Source organism: Oryctolagus cuniculus, chromosome 15, assembly GCF_051225735.1.
Source record: "Oryctolagus cuniculus isolate XC-2025 breed Fujian yellow rabbit chromosome 15, ASM5122573v1, whole genome shotgun sequence".
NCBI lineage: Eukaryota > Metazoa > Chordata > Mammalia > Lagomorpha > Leporidae > Oryctolagus > Oryctolagus cuniculus.
Window position 1 is genome coordinate 27,713,773 of NC_142881.1, and position 16,518 is coordinate 27,730,290.

Here is a 16,518-nt window from a genome sequence, read left to right on the forward strand (position 1 = left end):
TCCACAGATCTTGGGAAGACTGCACTGGGCCCTCTCTCTGAGCTCCCTCATACACTGCTCCACCAAAACCCAGCTGCGTGGTGATCCTGCCTCGCTGAGCTGCTCCTCAGTCCCTGAGTTTTCCCTTGCACCCTCATCTTGTAGGTGGGAGATAAGCAAGAACAAGTGCATGCAAGTGCCCAGCCTGTCAGGGCAGGTGGCAGTGACCATCTAATGCCACCTGCTGCTCTCAGAGCTGCCAGGCTAGGTGGCCTCCATGGAAAAGTTCTATCAGTGTGGGAGGAACTCCCGTGGACCACACAAACTCTAAGGAAAAACCTGACTCTCTTCCCTTGCTGATGACCTCAGGGGTTCGCTGAGCATAACTCCTTCTCTGGACACAGAAGGAAGTGCAAGCCAAATCCCAAGCTTCCCTCTGAGGAGCCATAATGGGCGCAGCCTCAAGACCAGGACGAGGAGGAACCCCTCCTCCCAGACCGGCAGAGGTTAAGGTGGAGGCTGAAGGAGGACCTGTTCCTAGCCCTGGGCTCCGGTGAGGGCCAGCTGTCACCAGATTTCATGAAGCCAAACAGCCCTCCTAGGACTTGGCCATGCACACGAGCCACCTCAGGACCTCCATGAGTCCCAGAAGCTAACAGTAGCTTTAAAGAAGAGTATGGTGGGGGCGGGGGGGCATTCCACTCCCCTGGGAGATTGAGGAAGGAACCATCCCTAGTACCACATTAACCCATGAATGCACTTTAAGAGCAGGATGTGGCCGAGTAGAAAGCAAGCTGCAGGTCCCGGCCTTGGCCAAGACTGAGCAGTGGTCCTTACCTTGGTCCCAGCCCTGGGCAGAGCTAGCTGTGGCCCAGGACGTGCTAACAAGCAGCATCCGGGGTCTCATAAGCTAGAAACATGCTGAAGGGTCACTCAGGCAGACCCTACTCAGAGGTGGTCCTGGAGGACAAATCCAGAAAGAGGAAATCTTGGCTGCGCATGTTCTCGCTTCTGATTTAGAAAAGGAATGTGAGGTCCTTCAGGTAGCTGTGCTCCCAGTGACTCTTGTTGCTAAGCCAGAGAACTCTGCGGGCGGCTCTCTCATCTGCGGTACGTTTTCTGCTTATCCAGGGGCTGCTGCAGGAGACGCTGGCCAACGGGCATGGGGTGCACCACTGCCTTCTGAAGAGCACAACCAGTCCTGGGGTAAGGAAGGGCGTAGCTTTGCAGAGCCCCGTCCTCACAACAGGCTGGGGAAGCCGGTGTGCAGCCCAGGGTGAGGGGTGCACGCCAGCCCAAGCCCATAGGCGTACCTGGGCTGAAGATGGCTCAAATCTTAGAGCTGCTATCTCTAGCCCACTGACTTCGGTCTAGTCATTTAATCTTTCTAAACCTCTGAAATCTTTCCTTTCCTATAAAATGGGGGATAACAGTAGTGCTTTCTGCACAGGGTTATGGGAAATATCAAGTGGTGGATTATGTAAAGACCAGCGAAAGTCTGGAGCATATTTTCTAAAAATTTATTTAGTTTATTTGAAAGCAGAGAGAGAGAGAGGGAGAGGGAAAGGGAGAGGGAGAGAGAGAGAGAGAGAGAGAATCAAGATCACCTGTCTGTTGGTTCATTCCCCAACAACTTGCTGTAGTCAGGGCTGGGCCAGGTTACAGCCAGGGCAGGAGCTCAATCCAGGATTCTCACCTGGGTGGCGCGGCAGGGACTCAGGCACTTGAGCCAACAGCTGCTACCTCCCAGGATGTGCATGAGCAGGAATAGAATCAGGAGTGGAGCTGGAACATGAACCCAAGGACTCGGGTGTGGGATGCAGGTGTCTTAAGCAGTGGCCTCATTTGCTGTACCAAACACCCTGGCACATATTAAATGCTCATAAATGACTGGAAATGGCCCCTCCAGCCAGCAGATCCATATTCAGGCCCTCCCTCTATAACTCACAACCCTCTCAGACCCTCAAACTGTTCCAAAACACAAAAATGGTGTGTGTATTTCACACACACACACATATAACAAATTGCTCCAAAACAGAGAAGAGTATTGCACACACTGGTCCCACCCTGGCCTCCTCCATCTCTTAGATACCCCTCCCTGATCAGCATGTCCTAGAAATGATTCCCTGTGTCAGTCACACAGAGGTTCTGTCCAGATGGTAACCAGGTGTCCAGGCCTGAGGGCTCCGATGTCTGGAGGGCAGTCATGGGTCCTCGAGGTGGGGTGGGAGGCGGAGTGCCTGGGTCCCATAGGATGTCCTCATAGAGGCTTAGAACTGGGCCCGAGGGCTGTCCTTGCGCCCCCGTCTGCTCCAGCAGGACCCGGAGCAAACCCACAGTGAGAGGGGGCTCTGCCCCGGGCTCAGGGAATGGGGTGGGGGGTCCCACGTCATCTGGGAGGTGTGCCCGGATTAGCAGGAGGAGCTCGGATGGAGTCAGTTCTGGTGGGCACAGGCGGCAGAGGAGGGGGAGGTGAGCATCGAGCCGGCGGTGCCTGGCAAACTCGGCCAGCAGCAGTTTGAATATCTCACTTCGGAGCAGGGGGCTGGAGGGGCCGAGGGCCAGGCCGGCCTCCAGGGCCCGCTCCCACTGCTCCTTCTGCACCAGCTGCCCCACGGCTTGGAGCACAGCTTTGGGCCGCCCACTGCCCAAGAGCAGTTCCAGCTCCAGTGCCTCAGGTCTGCTGCCCTCCTCGCCAAGCACTGCCAGGGCTCGGCGATACAGGGGCAGCCCTGGGCATCCGGCCCCCCAGCCAGGCCCCCCCTGCTGCTGTGCCAGCTCCACAAACAGCGGCAGCCATCGAGGCTCCAGTCGGCACAGGCACTGGCATAGGAGTTCAAAGGGGGGCAGTATGCCATTGGGGGGTTCCTTTCCAGCCGTTGTACCCCCTAGAACCTTCTTCCACACATCAGGAGGAGCTTGGGACCTCAGCCTGCCACTGCCATCGAGCTGGAGCTGCAGGGCCCTGAGGGTGGCACCCCAGGCGGCTGTAGGGAGGGCTTGGAAAACAGTGTTGAGCTGTGCCAGCTGGTCTCCCACCAAGTCGGTTCTCAGCAGGCGCATCACCTCCTGCTCTGCCAGCTCAGTCCAGCCAGCCTCCTCCTCATCCCCAGCCACCAGCTGGGCCTTGAGCTGCTCTAAACCCCGGTAGTCCCGGAGCTCCGTCCTCAGCATGGTCAGCAGTGTAGACGGGGGCAGGTGGCCTTGGAGGATGGAGGCCAGGGCCTGAGGTGCCCGGAACATGCTGTTGTGTCTCAGTTCCTCTGGTGTGAGCAGGGCCCCTCGCAGACTCCGCCGCTGGTAGTACCCACAGGCCTCCTCGAACACCAGGTCTTTGGCCGAAGGCACCTCGAGGCCCGGGGGGGCTTTCCAGCCCACACAGAACAGACCCAAGGCAGAAAGCAAACGAAGACCCCCTCGCGTCTCCAGCTCTTCCTCTTCCTCCATGCCAGGGACTGGGGGTTCCAGCAGGTGCACCCTGTCTGTACTTAGGACCTTCCTCTCCAGGAGCTGCCCACTGCTCAGATCCAGCAGCTCCAAGGCAGAGCCCAGCACACAGGCCAGGGTTCCAGGGAAGGTTCCCAGGGCTGCAGACCCCCTGAGGCCTCCAGGGGCCTCCTGCAGGGTGCCCACGGCCCGGGTTCCACCATGGGACTGCACCAGGCTCACAGTGCCCTTGAGGTCCAGCAACAGTAGGCCCTGGGGGGCAGGAGCCCACGTGTGCACAGCCAGGGGCTCCCTGGGAGACAGCAACCCAGGCAGGCCTCGGAGTAGGCTCCGGAAGTCCCATGTGTCCCCTCGTCCGGGATTCAGGCTCTTACTGTGTGAGAGGCCAAGATGCGGGGAAGCCACTTTCACCTTGCCCTTGCCTGGGCTCCAGATGAGCAGAACGTGGGCCACGCCAGGCCAGGTGGAAGCAGTGGGCACCAGGAAGAGGTCCTTGCGGGAGGCCAACAGCCCAAAGGAGGGGCAGTGGTGCAGCAGGACGTGTGTGCGGCCCAGACTGGTGCCGGCCTCGCCGCTGGGCTCCAGGGTCCGCACGCACACGCAGTGGCTGAAAGCGGCTGTGGGCGGCCTGCACCGGTCCTCAGCGCCGGGCAGACGCTGCTCGCACCACACCAGGCGGCCACGGGCCACCGCCACGGCCACCACGCGGGCCCCGCCGGCCGGACACAGCTCGGTGCTCTGCAGCAGGCGCCAGCCTGGCCCCACTCCCGCGCCCCACACCTCGGCGAGGCCGCTCTCCCACACCAGGACCAGCGCCGGTCCAGCGGGCCACGGCAGGAAGAAGGCGTCCAGCGGAGAGGGCTGGCCCGCGGACCAGGCCCGCTCCAGCTCCGCGCCGGCTCCACGCACGGCCACCAGCAGCTGCGGCGCCGGTGCCCCCGGGGGTCGCAGCAGCAGCAGGTGGCGGCCGTCCGGGCTGCAGCGCACTCGGACCGCGGGGTCCCCAGCCAGCAACTCGCGGAGCCGGGCGGCGCCGCTAAAGTCGCTCAGGTCCGAAAGCAGGCGCAGAGTCCCCACGCGCTTCATGGTGCCGCCAGCCCCCGTGGGGCGAGGCTCGGCGCTCGGTCCGCGGAGCCCAAGGAGGGGTCGAGAGTCGGCCGGAGAGACTTCCGTCCCCCGCGGATGAGGTGGGCCGAGGCCGGCTCCGCCCCGCCGCGCCACGCCCCGGCGAGCTCGGGGATTGCCGGGTTCGCGACACGCCCGCGAGGGAGGGGCCTTGGCCGCACCCAAGGGTCTCGGCGCCCGGGACCTCGCCCGTGGGGCCAAGTGGCCCAGGGCTGGATCCAGGAGTCGGGATCCCCGCCCCAAACTGCTGCCCGCCTGGCCTCGCTCTCACCTCGCCTTGCTCACTGAGTCAACATTTTGTATTGAACACCTACAGTGTGCCAGGTTCTGAGTAGACAGCCTGGAACAACACGGAAGACCTCACTGTCATGGGGGTAGCAGGCTAGCGGAAAGTCCTAACAGCAACACCTCCCTAGCATTTACTAAGGGACAGCTCTCCCCTCCTCCCCGGCCCTTTTACAGACAAGGAAGATGAAGCAGAGAGATTAATTAACTTGGCCAAGATCACGCAGGTACTCAGTGTGGGAGTTAGGGTTCCAACCACAGCAACCTGGCTCCAGGGTCAGTGCACCGAACTACCTTACCATATCAACAAGTCAGTTTGGGAAGGGAAGGAAAAAAAAGACAGCATACTCTGGATGCATGGAGTCTCTGTGTTATCCCTCCTACACCCTACGTGCAGGGACCCTCCCACCCTGGATAGCCTTCTCCCTGGCATGCTGTTCCCTCTCCAGGAGTCCTGGCCCTGCATCCATTCCTGCTTCATCAGCCTCATTCTCTCCTCTCGCTGACAGCACAGAAACACGCTCCTACCTGTCCTGTCTAGAAATGCATTCTTTCCTCCTCATCTTTATACCCTCCAGCCCATCACTCCCACTTTCTTTCCTTTCTCAGTTGTTTCTTTCGACCCTTCTTTCTTCCTTTCTTTCAAGTTATTTATTTATTTGAAAGTCAGAGTTACAGAGAGAGAGGATGAGGCAGAGAGAGAGAGAGAGAGATCTTCCATCTGATGATTCACTCCCCAAATGGCTGCAATGGCCAGGGCTGGGCCAGGTGGAAGCCAGGAGCCAAGAGCTTCTTCTGGGTCTCCCATGTGGGTGCTGGCACCCAAGTACTTGGGCCATCTTCCACTGCTTTCCCAAGCGCATTAGCAGGAAGCTGGATCTGAAGTGGAGCAGCCGGGACAGGCAACGGTAGCTTAACCCACTGTGCCACAGTGCAAGCCCCTCAGGCATTTCTTGCAGAGGTCCTCTGCACTTGCATCCTGTGCTGCTTTCTCTCCTGTTCACTCCTCAAGCCACCACTTTCCCAAAGTAGCCTGTGCTGAGGTCTTCCAGGGTCATTTTATTTCCTGTTTTCTCTGAGACATTTGACAACCTCCAGCTGTCTCCACTGCATCTTTCTCTTCTGGGTTTCTTGTTTTAAGGATGCCATTATCTTTAGAATTTTGTTTCCCATTGTCTTATCTCTTTCCACTATCCTTTAAATGTTGGCATTCCTTCTCCTATACCCCAATTCCATCTTGGGCCTTTTCTTTTACCCTGTTCCTAGGCTACCTTCTCCTAGGCTTGAACCATTACCCCTAAGACAGTGGGTCAGAAAAATTTATCTACAGCACAGATATCTCTGCTGAGTTCCAAAAGAGGGTGTTCAAATGTCTACAAGCAACTGTGTCTACCTGGATGGCTAACAGTCAATCTCAGTGTGTTCTAAACATCACCTTTCTGCCACAAATTGTTCTTCCGCATGTTGCTCCTAGTTGCCATAGGATTTCTTTGTATCCTATGTTAATTTTTTTTTTTGACAGGCAGAGTTAGACAGTGAGAGAGAGAGAGAGACAGAGAGAAAGGTCTTCCTTCTGTTGGTTCACCCACCAACGGCCGCCACGTTGCGCTGATCTGAAGCCAGGAGCCAGGTGCTTCCTCCTGGTCGCCCATGCGGGTTCAGGGGTCCAAGGACCTGGGCCATCCTCCACTGCCTTCCCGGGCCACAGCAGAGAGCTGGACTAGAAGAGGAGCACCCGGGACAGAATCCGGTGCCCCAACTGGCACTAGAACCTGGGGTGCCAGCGCCGCAGGCGGAGGATTAGCCTACTGAGCTGCGGCGCCGCCTCCTATGTTCATTTTAACTTTTTGAGAAAAGATTTATTTTTATTTTAAAGGCAGAATGACAGAGAGAAACAGAATGAGAGAGAGAGAGAGAGAGAGAGAGAGAGAGAGAGAAATAGGTATCGTCCATCTGTTGATTCACTTCCCATGAACCATCTACTGGTTCATGCCCGAAATGGCTGGGGCTGGGCCAGGCCAAAGTGAGTAGTAGCCAGGAACGTGTGGGTAGCAGGAACAAAGGACTTGGGCCATCCTCTGCTGCCTTCCCAGATACATTAGTGGGAAACTGGATCAGAAGCAGAGCAGCTGGGACTCAAATCAGCACTCCAATATGGAATGTGGGTGTTGCATGTGGCGGCTTAACCCATTATACCACAATGGCTGTCTCTCATTTTAATTTTTTAAATTAAAAATTATATGCATATATTATTTATTTGAAAGGCTGATATATATATATATATATATATATATATATATATATACACACAGAGAGAGAGAGAGAGAGAGAAAGAGTTATAGCTCATCCACCCACTAATTTACTTCCCAAATGTCAGGCTGGGCCAGAACAAATTCAAAGCCAGGAACTCCAGGATCTTCCATGTGTGCCACAGGAACCAACCAGCTGTTGCAGGCATTTGGGAAATGAACCAGCAGATGGAAGATTTGTCTCTCTGTCTTTCCTTGAAATAAAATGAAAATAAAAAGTAAAAATAAATCTACTATGAACTTGAGCTTCTGGGTTGAGTTCTTTCCTGATAGTTCTGGTTTCAAACTCCTTTCCATGTGTTATCAACTCTAGAGCATTAGGCAAATTATTTAACTTCTCAGAACCTTTGTTGTCTCAATTGTGACCACCTACTTCATAAAACCGTAACAAGGAATGAAACACCCAGGCACATACATGGTGTTGCACATCTTGTGTAATCTTCCATTTGTGTATGAGAAAACTGAGACCTGAGGGTTGACTTGCCAAGTTAACACAACTTCACACAGCGATTTGCACTCAGTAGGCACACACATAAAGCTTGTAGCCCATCTTTCAGTCACAAAGTTGCAAAAAACATCTGGGAAGATACATTTTTCCAAACTTTGCCAGTGTTTCTAGAGAATACATTTATTCCTAGAAGAGGAATTGCCGAGTTCAAAAGAGTCCGCCATATTGCAAAGAAATGCTATTGCCACCTGTACTCAGTAGGCTCTCAACAGACGATTCTTCTGCTAATGTCTTTCTCGCGATGCCTTTCGGGAATTGTAGGCTTTGCAATGGTTTCTGGGAATTGCAGTTTGAGGCAGTTTCAGGAAGCGGGCGTGGACGAGGCGGGTTTTAGGACCCGGCGGGGAACGGCGCACCGGGGAAGGGTCGGGGAGGTCGGGAGCGCGCTCGTGAACCCGGAGCAGCGGCGGCGCCGGTGGCATCGGGAGCGAGCGGCCCGGGAGCAGTGCGCGTAGTGGAGGAGTCCGGGGCTCGGTAAGCGGCACTGGCCCCTACCAGTCCTTGAACCTGGCCCACCCGCCAGGTCCTGCCATACTAGGCCTTAGCTCCGAGGCGGCTCTGGGGGCGGGGCCTGTGCTCGCGGAGGGACGACGGGGGTGACGGGGGTGACGAGGGAGGGCGGCTGCGTGCGGCGGGGAGGGCTGGGCCCCGGCGCGGTCGAGTCCAGAGAGAGGTGGCCTCGCTCCTCCAGCCGCCGCCTCCTTGGGCCACCCGGCGCCGGCCTCATCCTTCCTCCTCCCTGCCCCTCCTGGGGCCTCTGGGCAGCCGAGGCATTGACCTTTGACCGCAGCACGGGGTTGACTTCGACCCCTCTGACTGCCTCCGGGAGCATCTTCTCACTGGTGGTTCCTCGCCCTGGAGTGAGGGCGTGAGGACCGGAGGAAGGCGGGGCTGTCCGGAGTCCGCAGGAGTCCGCGGAGGGCCCCCATCCCGTGGCCACTTCAGCCTCGGGGCTTCAGTCGACCGTGTTTTGAGGTTGTGGTTCCCCGGCAGTCGTGGGGAAGAAACCGGAGGAGAGAGACCCATTCCCTGGGGAAGGAGAGCTCTGAGAGGCTGCGGAGGGCTGTCGTCTCTGGCCCAGGGGCGCTGGGAACTTGAGTGGACCCGAAAAAACGTTTAGAGATCCTCAGATCCTTCCCAGTTCTTCCTCTCGGGAAAAAGTTTGCAGCTTTTGTGAGAGCTGACTCTGCTGTCCTGAGTTCTCAGCCACTCTGTAAACCAGAGAGTAGGATTTGTATTCTTGCTTGTAGCACCGATTAATTGGAATTATTTTGCGTGTGTCTGCATTCGGATTTGTGTGAATATCAGGTAAATCAGAGCCCGGGGAAGGGTGGTGGATGCCTCCTCCTTGCAGGGACAGTTCTTGGTTCTTAGTGAGCAGGGAAATCTTTAAGGTGTTTTCCTACTGGGATTTCAGACATTGTTTATTCACTTGTTCAATGTTTTTATAATTAAAGGTAAGCAAACTTTGAAAACCCCAAAGCAGTTGTCAACATTTGCAATTTCACGTAGAGCATAGTTTAGGAATACATAAGAATTTGGGCAAATGGGCAAATAACACACTGAGTCAGGATATGTGAAGGCGAACTGTTTATTCAACACACTGTCATTGAGCACTTGCTGTGTAGCTGGCACTGAGGTTAGAAACAGGAATATCCCTCCTCCAGGACATCAGAGGGCAATATTTGGGTGAAACTGTGTAGTGTGGTGTGTTACATGTCCGTATAATCCCAGTTGTACAGTGTGATGGGAACATGCCTGAGAGACTCAGGTAAGTTTTAGCAGGGAGGAGATACTTTTTAAATTTCTTTTTAAGATTTATTTATTTGTTTGAAAGGCAGAAATAGAGAGGGGGGGGAGAGAGAGAGAGAAAAAATGACTCTTCCATCTGCTGGTTCACTCCCCAAATGGCCGCAATGGTGGAGCTGGGCGAGGCTGAGGCCAGGAGCTTCATCGGGTCTCTCACGTGGGTGCAGGGGCCCAAGGACTTGGGTCATCTGCTGCTGCTTTCCCAGGCACATAAAGAGGGTGCTGGATCGGAAGTGGAGCAGCCAGTCGCTGCTAGTCTTGGGACAATCCGTAAGTTACTTCCACTTTCAAGTATAGGCTCGGCGTCGGCATTGGTGCAGTGCTCAGGATGCCACTTGGGGTGCCTGCGTTACCTGCTGGAGGGCCTGTGTTCCAGTGCTGGCCCTGCTGCTAGCCCTGGCTTTCTGCTGGTGTGTAACCCTGGGAGGCAGCAGTGATGGCTCAAGGACTTGGGTCCCTGCCACCCGCATGGGAGACCCTGACTGAGTGCTGGCTTTGGGCTGGCCTAGCTGCAGCTGTTGTGGTCATTTGAGAAGTGAACCAGCAGATGGAAGATAACTTTTTCTGTCTCTCAGTCTTTTTTTTTTTAATTTATTTTTATTTATTTATTTTTTTGACAGGCAGAGTGGACAGTGAGAGAGAGAGACAGAGAGAAAGGTCTTCCTTTGCCGTTGGTTCACCCTCCAGTGGCCGCTGCGGCTGGCGCGCTGCGGCCAGCGCACCACGCTGATCCGATGGCAGGAGCCAGGTACTTACCCTGGTCTCCCATGGGGTGCAAGGCCCAAGGACTTGGGCCATCCTCCACTGCACTCCCTGGCCACAGCAGAGAGCTGGCCTGGAAGAGGGGCAACTGGGACAGAATGCGGCGCCCCGACTGGGACTAGACCCCGGTGTGCCGGCGCCGCAAGGCGGAGGATTAGCCTAGTGAGCCGCGGCGCCGGCCACTCTGCCTTTAAAATAAAATAAAATAAAAATAAAGATTTAAGAAAAAATAAAAAGTATAGCCCAAACCCACTCCAATGTGAATGCTGCCCAGAGCACACACAAGATGTAGACCCTGGCCTATAGAGCTTCATGTGCTTGCTTAATGAGTCTGGTTCTGCCCTGGTGCTTAGAACACATGGTTGGGGGCCAGGCATTGTGTTGCAGTGAGTTACTGGGACGCCAGCACCCAATATCTGAGCACTGGTTCAAGTCCTGGCTGCTTTATTCTGATCCTGCTGCCTGCTAATGTGTCTGTGAAGGCAGTGGAAGATGGCTCAAGCGCTTGGGTCCCTGCCACCCATGGTGGAGACCAGGATGGAGTTTTGGGCTCCTGGATTTGGCCTGTCCTTGCCCTGGGCCATTGCAGCCATCTGGGGAGTAGACTGGCAGATGGAAGAGCTCACTCTCTTTCTCTCTGTTACTTTGCATTCAAATAAATAAATCTTAAAAAAAAAAAAAAACAAACAGGAATGATCTTGATAGAATAAGAGTGTTGATATTATGAATATCAGTTGGAATTTCCAAAGAATTGTAACTGTAGCTGAACCTGTTACTTTCATTTTAAACATTTTTATTATTTGAGAGCAGAAGGACAGAACACAAACTGGCATTTGTTGGTTTATTCCCTAAATGCCTGCAGCTAGGATTGGGTAGAAACTGAAACCCAGAGCAGGAAACTCAGTATAGGTCTGCCACGTGGATGGTAGGAACCCAGTTACTTGAGACGTTGCTGCTGCTGCCTCTCTCATGGTCTTCACTGTCAGGAAGTTGGATTCAAGAGCTAGAGCAGAACCCAGAACTCTGATGTGGGATATGGGAGTTTTAATTACTGGGCTAAGTGCCTGCCCTCAAGTCTGGTTTTTAATGCTCTGCTAGCTGGCACCTGAGAGTTTTTCGGTACCAGGACATTCTGACAGGGAGAAGCGCTATCAGAGGAAAAAATTGAGTGGCTGCCACTTACTAGCTGTGTTTCTTTGGTCAAACTAAAATCGCTGTTGTAAAATTAGGGTAGTAGTATCTGTTTCATCTGCTTATTGTAGGGTTGAATTAGCATATTTAAAGCACTGAGAACAGTGCCAAGTATATAATAAGCGCTCAGTAGCGTTACATATTATTTATTACTCCTGGTGGGAGGCTGTGCTCTGAAAATACAGAGGAATGACTGATGAATCCCATCTGCAGGAGTTAAGAAAGGAGATAGAACACGGGCGTGGTGGCCTGTTCTGGAGCTCTCCACGAAGGGGATCCTGAAAGGAGACTTTAGGGATGCAGGCCACGTTCTGTTTTTGTAGTGGAGATAATACAAGACTCGCAGTGACTAGCAATGAAAATGCGTTGAAGTGGATAGGGGCTGTACGCCTGGTTTCGTGCTGGTCTGTGGGGTAGAACTGGGGGACTCTGTCAAGCTTCCATGTGGAGCAGTAGGATATGATCACCAAGTGAGCTTTCTGAAAGGAAGGGAGAGTCATGTTCGCATTTATCACTGGAAGAAACAGTGGCGCATTAGCTTAAGAAATGAATTGTTGGAGCTTAGAGGTAGGAAAAACCTGCATTTTGTAAGCATGTACAGTGCTAGTGTTTATCTGTAGTGAGTGTGGGAGGGTTGGTAAAAGTATTTAGGGAACAGATGACTTCTGCCTAAAGATTTTTGTTTCTAAAACCTTTGTATCTGGGGAACTTTTAGGAGAGTTAGGACAGGAGACTTTTTGGAGAGTCAGAGGAGGAGGCTCTTTCTGGCTTGATAGAAACATGTTGCCTCATTTGGGTACTGGGTGAGTGGCTTATGGCCAAATGCAATATTTAACTCAGCCAAACTCCTAAGCAGATGACTGTATAAGATCCTCATCTCTTTCACTAAGCATTGAGGATTAGTATAGTCAGTGTGTCTTGCGCTGATCTTCTTTCACAGATGGGCACATGGGGCACTCAGGTCCCAAAGGGAGGGGATGCCAGTGACAAGTTAACATGGAGAGCGTGCGATTCGGGAAAGTGAGAGTTGCTCTGGTGCCTTTTGTAAAGTCCACCAAAATTCCGTTCATCCTTTCCATATTCTTTTCTGTCCAGATACTTCTTTCCTTTCAAAGCCTGGTTTAGACTTGCATTAGTATTTCTCAAACTTTAGTGGGTGCTAGAATGACTTGGGCTGGGGTTTTTCAAACCCTTCACTGCTGGCAAGTTCGCCTGGCTAGTTCTTTGTTGTGGGAGGCTGTCTAGGGTGTTGAGCAACATCCCTTGCCTGTACTCAGTAGGTGCCAGAACTTCTGATAAATGTCCCCTGGGAGGTAGGACAGCCCCAGTAGAGAACACTGACCTGGGATGAGTGAGGTTTTATTTATTTATTTATTTTTAAGATTTATTTATTTGAAAGGCAGAGTTACAGAGAGGCAAAGGCAGAGGCTGAGGGAGAGACAGGTCTTCCATCCACTGGTTCACTCCCCAGATGACCCCGATGGCTGGAACTTCGCCGATCAGAAGCCAGGGGCCAGGAGCTTCTTCCAGGTCTCCCATGTGGGTGTGGAGGCCCAAGGACTCTGGCCATATTCCACAGCTTTCCCAGGCCATAGAGCAGAGAGCGGATTGGAAGTGGAGCAGCCAGGACTTGAACTGGCACCCATATGGGATGCTGCCACTATGCCACAGTGCTGGCCCCTGGGATGATTGTTGAAAATGTAGAGCTCTAGGCCGGTGCCGCGGCTCACTAGGCTAATCCTTAGCCTTGCAGCGCCGGCACACCGGGTTCTAGTCCCTGTCGGGCTCCGGATTCTGTCCCGGTTGCCCCTCTTCCAGGCCAGCTCTCTGCTGTGGCCAGGGAGTGCAGTGGAGGATGGCCCAAGTACTTGGGCTCTGCACCCCATGGGAGACCAGGAGAAGCACCTGGCTCCTGCCATCGCATCAGCACGGTGCGCCGGCTGCAGCGCGCCGGCCGCGGCGGCCATTGGAGGGTGAACCAACGGCAAAGGAAGACCTTTCTCTCTGTCTCTCTCTCTCACTGTCCACTCTGCCTGTAAAAAAAAAAAAAAAAAAAAAAAAAAAGTAGAGCTCTAGTCCTTTTTCTGAAAAGTCTGATTCAGTTGTGGGGTTGGAGGCCTAGGAGTCTACATATTTACGAGATACCCAGGAGATTCTGAAACAAGTGATCGAAACTTTGCAGTGCTAAAGCAGTTTCTCCTAAGCTGAGAGCCGTGTGGCCTCATACTTGTTCTCCATTTCATATTTTTGTTCTGTTTCACAATTTCTTTCTGTTCATTATCAGGTTTTGGTGTGGAGTTGCTCTCAGAGTACCTATAAGCCAGAGGAAGCTCCTGGCTCCTGGCTCTGGATGGGCACAGCTCTAGCCATTGTGTCCATCTGGGGAATGAACCAGCAGATAGAAGACCTCTCTCTCTCTGCCTCTCCTTCTCTCTCTGTGTAACTCTGACTTTCAAATAAATAAATAAATCTTTAAAAAAATACTATCGGGACTGGCGCTGTGGGTAATGGGCTAAGCTTCCACTCACCCATGGTGCCAGCATCCCATATGGGCACCAGATCAAGTCCTGGCTGCTTCTCTTCTAATCCAGCTATCTGTTCATGGCCTAGAAAAGCAGTAGAAGGTGACCCAAGTGCTTGGGCCCCTGCACTTGCCTGGGAGACCCAGAAGAGGCTCCTGGCTTTGGATCGGCCCAGCTCTGGCCATTTTGGCTATTTGGGGAGTGAACCAGCAGGTGGAAGACCTCTCTCTTTGTCTTTCCCTCTCTCTGTCTTTACCTCTCAAATAAATAAATTAAATCTTAAGAAAAGAATGTACTTAGCATCAACATACTGGCAATTAAATTCTATTAAATAAAGTACCAATTAAATCCTGTAGTGGATTTTATTTTTTTATTTATTTATTTATTTTTTTTTTTTTATTGTTTTACAGGCAGAGTGGACAGTGAGAGAGAGAGACAGAGAGAAAGGTCTTCCTTTTGCCGTTGGTTCACCCTCCAATGGCCGCCGCGGCCGGCGCGCTGCGGCCGGCGCACCGCGCTGATCCGATGGCAGGAGCCAGGTACTTATCCTGGTCTCCCATGGGGTGCAGGGCCCAAGCACTTGGGCCATCCTCCACTGCACTCCCTGGCCACAGCAGAGGGCTGGCCTGGAAGAGGGGCAACCGGGACAGAATCCGGTGCCCCGACCGGGACTAGAACCCGGTGTGCCGGCGCCGCTAGGCGGAGGATTAGCCTAGTGAGCCGCGGCGCCGGCCTCCTGTAGTGGATTTTAATGTGTTATAGTCCCCCCCCACCCCGATTACGTATTGGATACATCTATCAATGTCACAGTCAGATTCTTCTGTTTCCACATTTTTTTCTTTTAACCAATCCATGCCCTTGTCTATCCCTCTGTGTTTCATTTGGCCATCATCTATATTCATATACAGATGCATACATCAGGCAGTTACCTTCTGCTTTCTGCTGTGATACCTTCACCCACTGACAAACTAGAGTGACGAAACTCGATGCCTGGACACTCCACAGTCTGTTCAATGAGGTCAGTGAGAATATAGTTCTTCCTCACTCACCTGGAACTTCTTCACTGTTTGTTTGCAGGACCTCAGCTTTGTTTGTGTAGGTTACCCTACTTCTGTTCGTTACTCTACTTTTTTTTTTTTTTCTTGAGTATTTATTTATTTGAAAGTCAGAGTTAGACAGAGAGGTCTTCCATCCGCTAGTTCACTCCCCAGTTGGCCACAATGGCTGGAGCTGCGCCGATCCGGAGCCAGGAGCTTCTTCTGGATCTCTCACGCAGGTGCAGTGGCCCAAGCATTTGGACCATCTTCTACTGTTTTCCCAGGCCATAGCAGAGAGCTGGATCAGAAGTGGAGCAGCTGGGACTCGAACTGGGGCCTGTATGGGATGGTGGCACTGCAGGTGGTACCACAGCACCAGGCCTCCCCTACATTTTCTTGCAGCAACTCCATAGTCTCAGGTCTTAAATTTAGCTCTGTTGATCCATCTTTTTTTTTTTTTTTTTTTTTTTTTTTTTTTTTTTTTTGACAGGCAGAGTGGACAGTGAGAGAGAGACAGAAAGAAAGGTCTTCCTTTTGCTGTTGGTTCACCCTCCAATGGCCGCCGCGGTCGGCATGCTGCGCTGATCCAATGGCAGGAGCCAGGTGCTTCTCCTGGTCTCCCATGGGGTGCAGGGCCCAAGCACTTGGGCCATCCTCCACTGCACTCCCTGGCCACAGCAGAGAGCTGGCCTGGAAGAAGGGCGACCGGGACAGAATCTGGAGCCCCGACCGGGACTAGAACCCGGTGTGCTGGCGCCGCAGGCAGAGGATCAGCCTAGTGAGCCACGGCGCCTGTCTGTTGATCCATCTTGAGTTGATTTTTTTTATATGGTGAGAGGTGTGGATCTAATTTCATTCTTCTACATATACAAATACAGTTTTGCCAGCACCATTTGTTGAATATCCTTACTCCACTGTATGGTCTGAGCACTTTTGTCAAAAATCAGTTGGCTGAGCCGGCGCCGCGGCTCACTAAGCTAATCCTCTGCCTTGTGGTGCCGGCACACCGGGTTCTGGTCCCGGTCGGGGCGCCGGATTCTGTCCCGGTTGCCCCTCTTCCAGGCCAGCTCTCTGCTGTGGCCCGGGAGTGCAATGGAGGATGGCCCAAGTGCTTGGGCCCTGCACCCCATGGGAGGCCAGGAGAAGCACCTGGCTCCTGCCTTCGGATCAGCGCGGTGCACCGGTTGCAGCGCGCCGGCCGCGGCAGCCATTGGAGGGTGAACCAATGGCAACGGAAGACCTTTCTCTCTGTCTCTCTCTCTCTCACTGTCCACTCTGCCTGTCAAAAAAAAAAAAAAAAAAAAATTCAGTTGGCTGGGGGCCAGTGGGTAAAGCTGCCACCTGCAGTCAGCATCCTATATGGGTGCCGGTTGAGTCTTGGCTGCTCTACTTCCAATCCAGCTCCCTGCCAATGTGCCTGGGAAAGTAGCAGAAGATGGCCCAGATGCTTGGACCCCTGCACCCACATGGGAGACCTGGAAGTAGCTTCAGCCTGGCACAACTATGCCCATTATGGCCATTTGAGGGAGTGAACCAGAAGATGG

The 16,518-nt window shown here is 53.4% G+C and overlaps 2 protein-coding genes across 13 annotated transcripts in view; one reads left to right on the top strand and one right to left on the bottom strand.

Moving 5' to 3' along the window:
* Nucleotides 1–1,485: 1,485 nt before the first annotated feature.
* HPS6 (HPS6 biogenesis of lysosomal organelles complex 2 subunit 3) lies at nt 1,486–4,642 on the bottom strand. The gene has a single exon (XM_051824131.3). The coding sequence runs from the start codon at nt 4,510–4,512 to the stop codon at nt 2,092–2,094; it is 2,421 nt and encodes an 806-aa protein (XP_051680091.1). The 5' UTR covers nt 4,513–4,642; the 3' UTR covers nt 1,486–2,091.
* A 3,303-nt stretch (nt 4,643–7,945) lies between these two features.
* ARMH3 (armadillo like helical domain containing 3) overlaps nt 7,946–16,518 on the top strand; it is a 213,085-nt gene continuing 204,512 nt past the window's right edge. For 6 of the 12 annotated variants that reach the window (XR_016221975.1, XR_016221976.1, XM_089314436.1 and 3 more), the window contains exon 1: nt 7,968–8,127. The gene's annotated coding sequence lies outside the window, so the exon portion shown is untranslated. Of the gene's footprint in view, nt 8,128–8,286; nt 8,962–14,845; nt 14,956–16,518 lie in introns of those variants that run through there. The other 6 variants (XM_008270392.5, XM_089314437.1, XM_051823518.3 and 3 more) reach the window with 6 other exon arrangements.

Excerpts from the sequence above, each read along its gene's own strand:
- HPS6 (XM_051824131.3), bottom strand. The coding sequence starts at position 4,512 with ATGAAGCGCGTGGGGACTCTGCGCCTGCTTTCGGACCTGAGCGACTTT.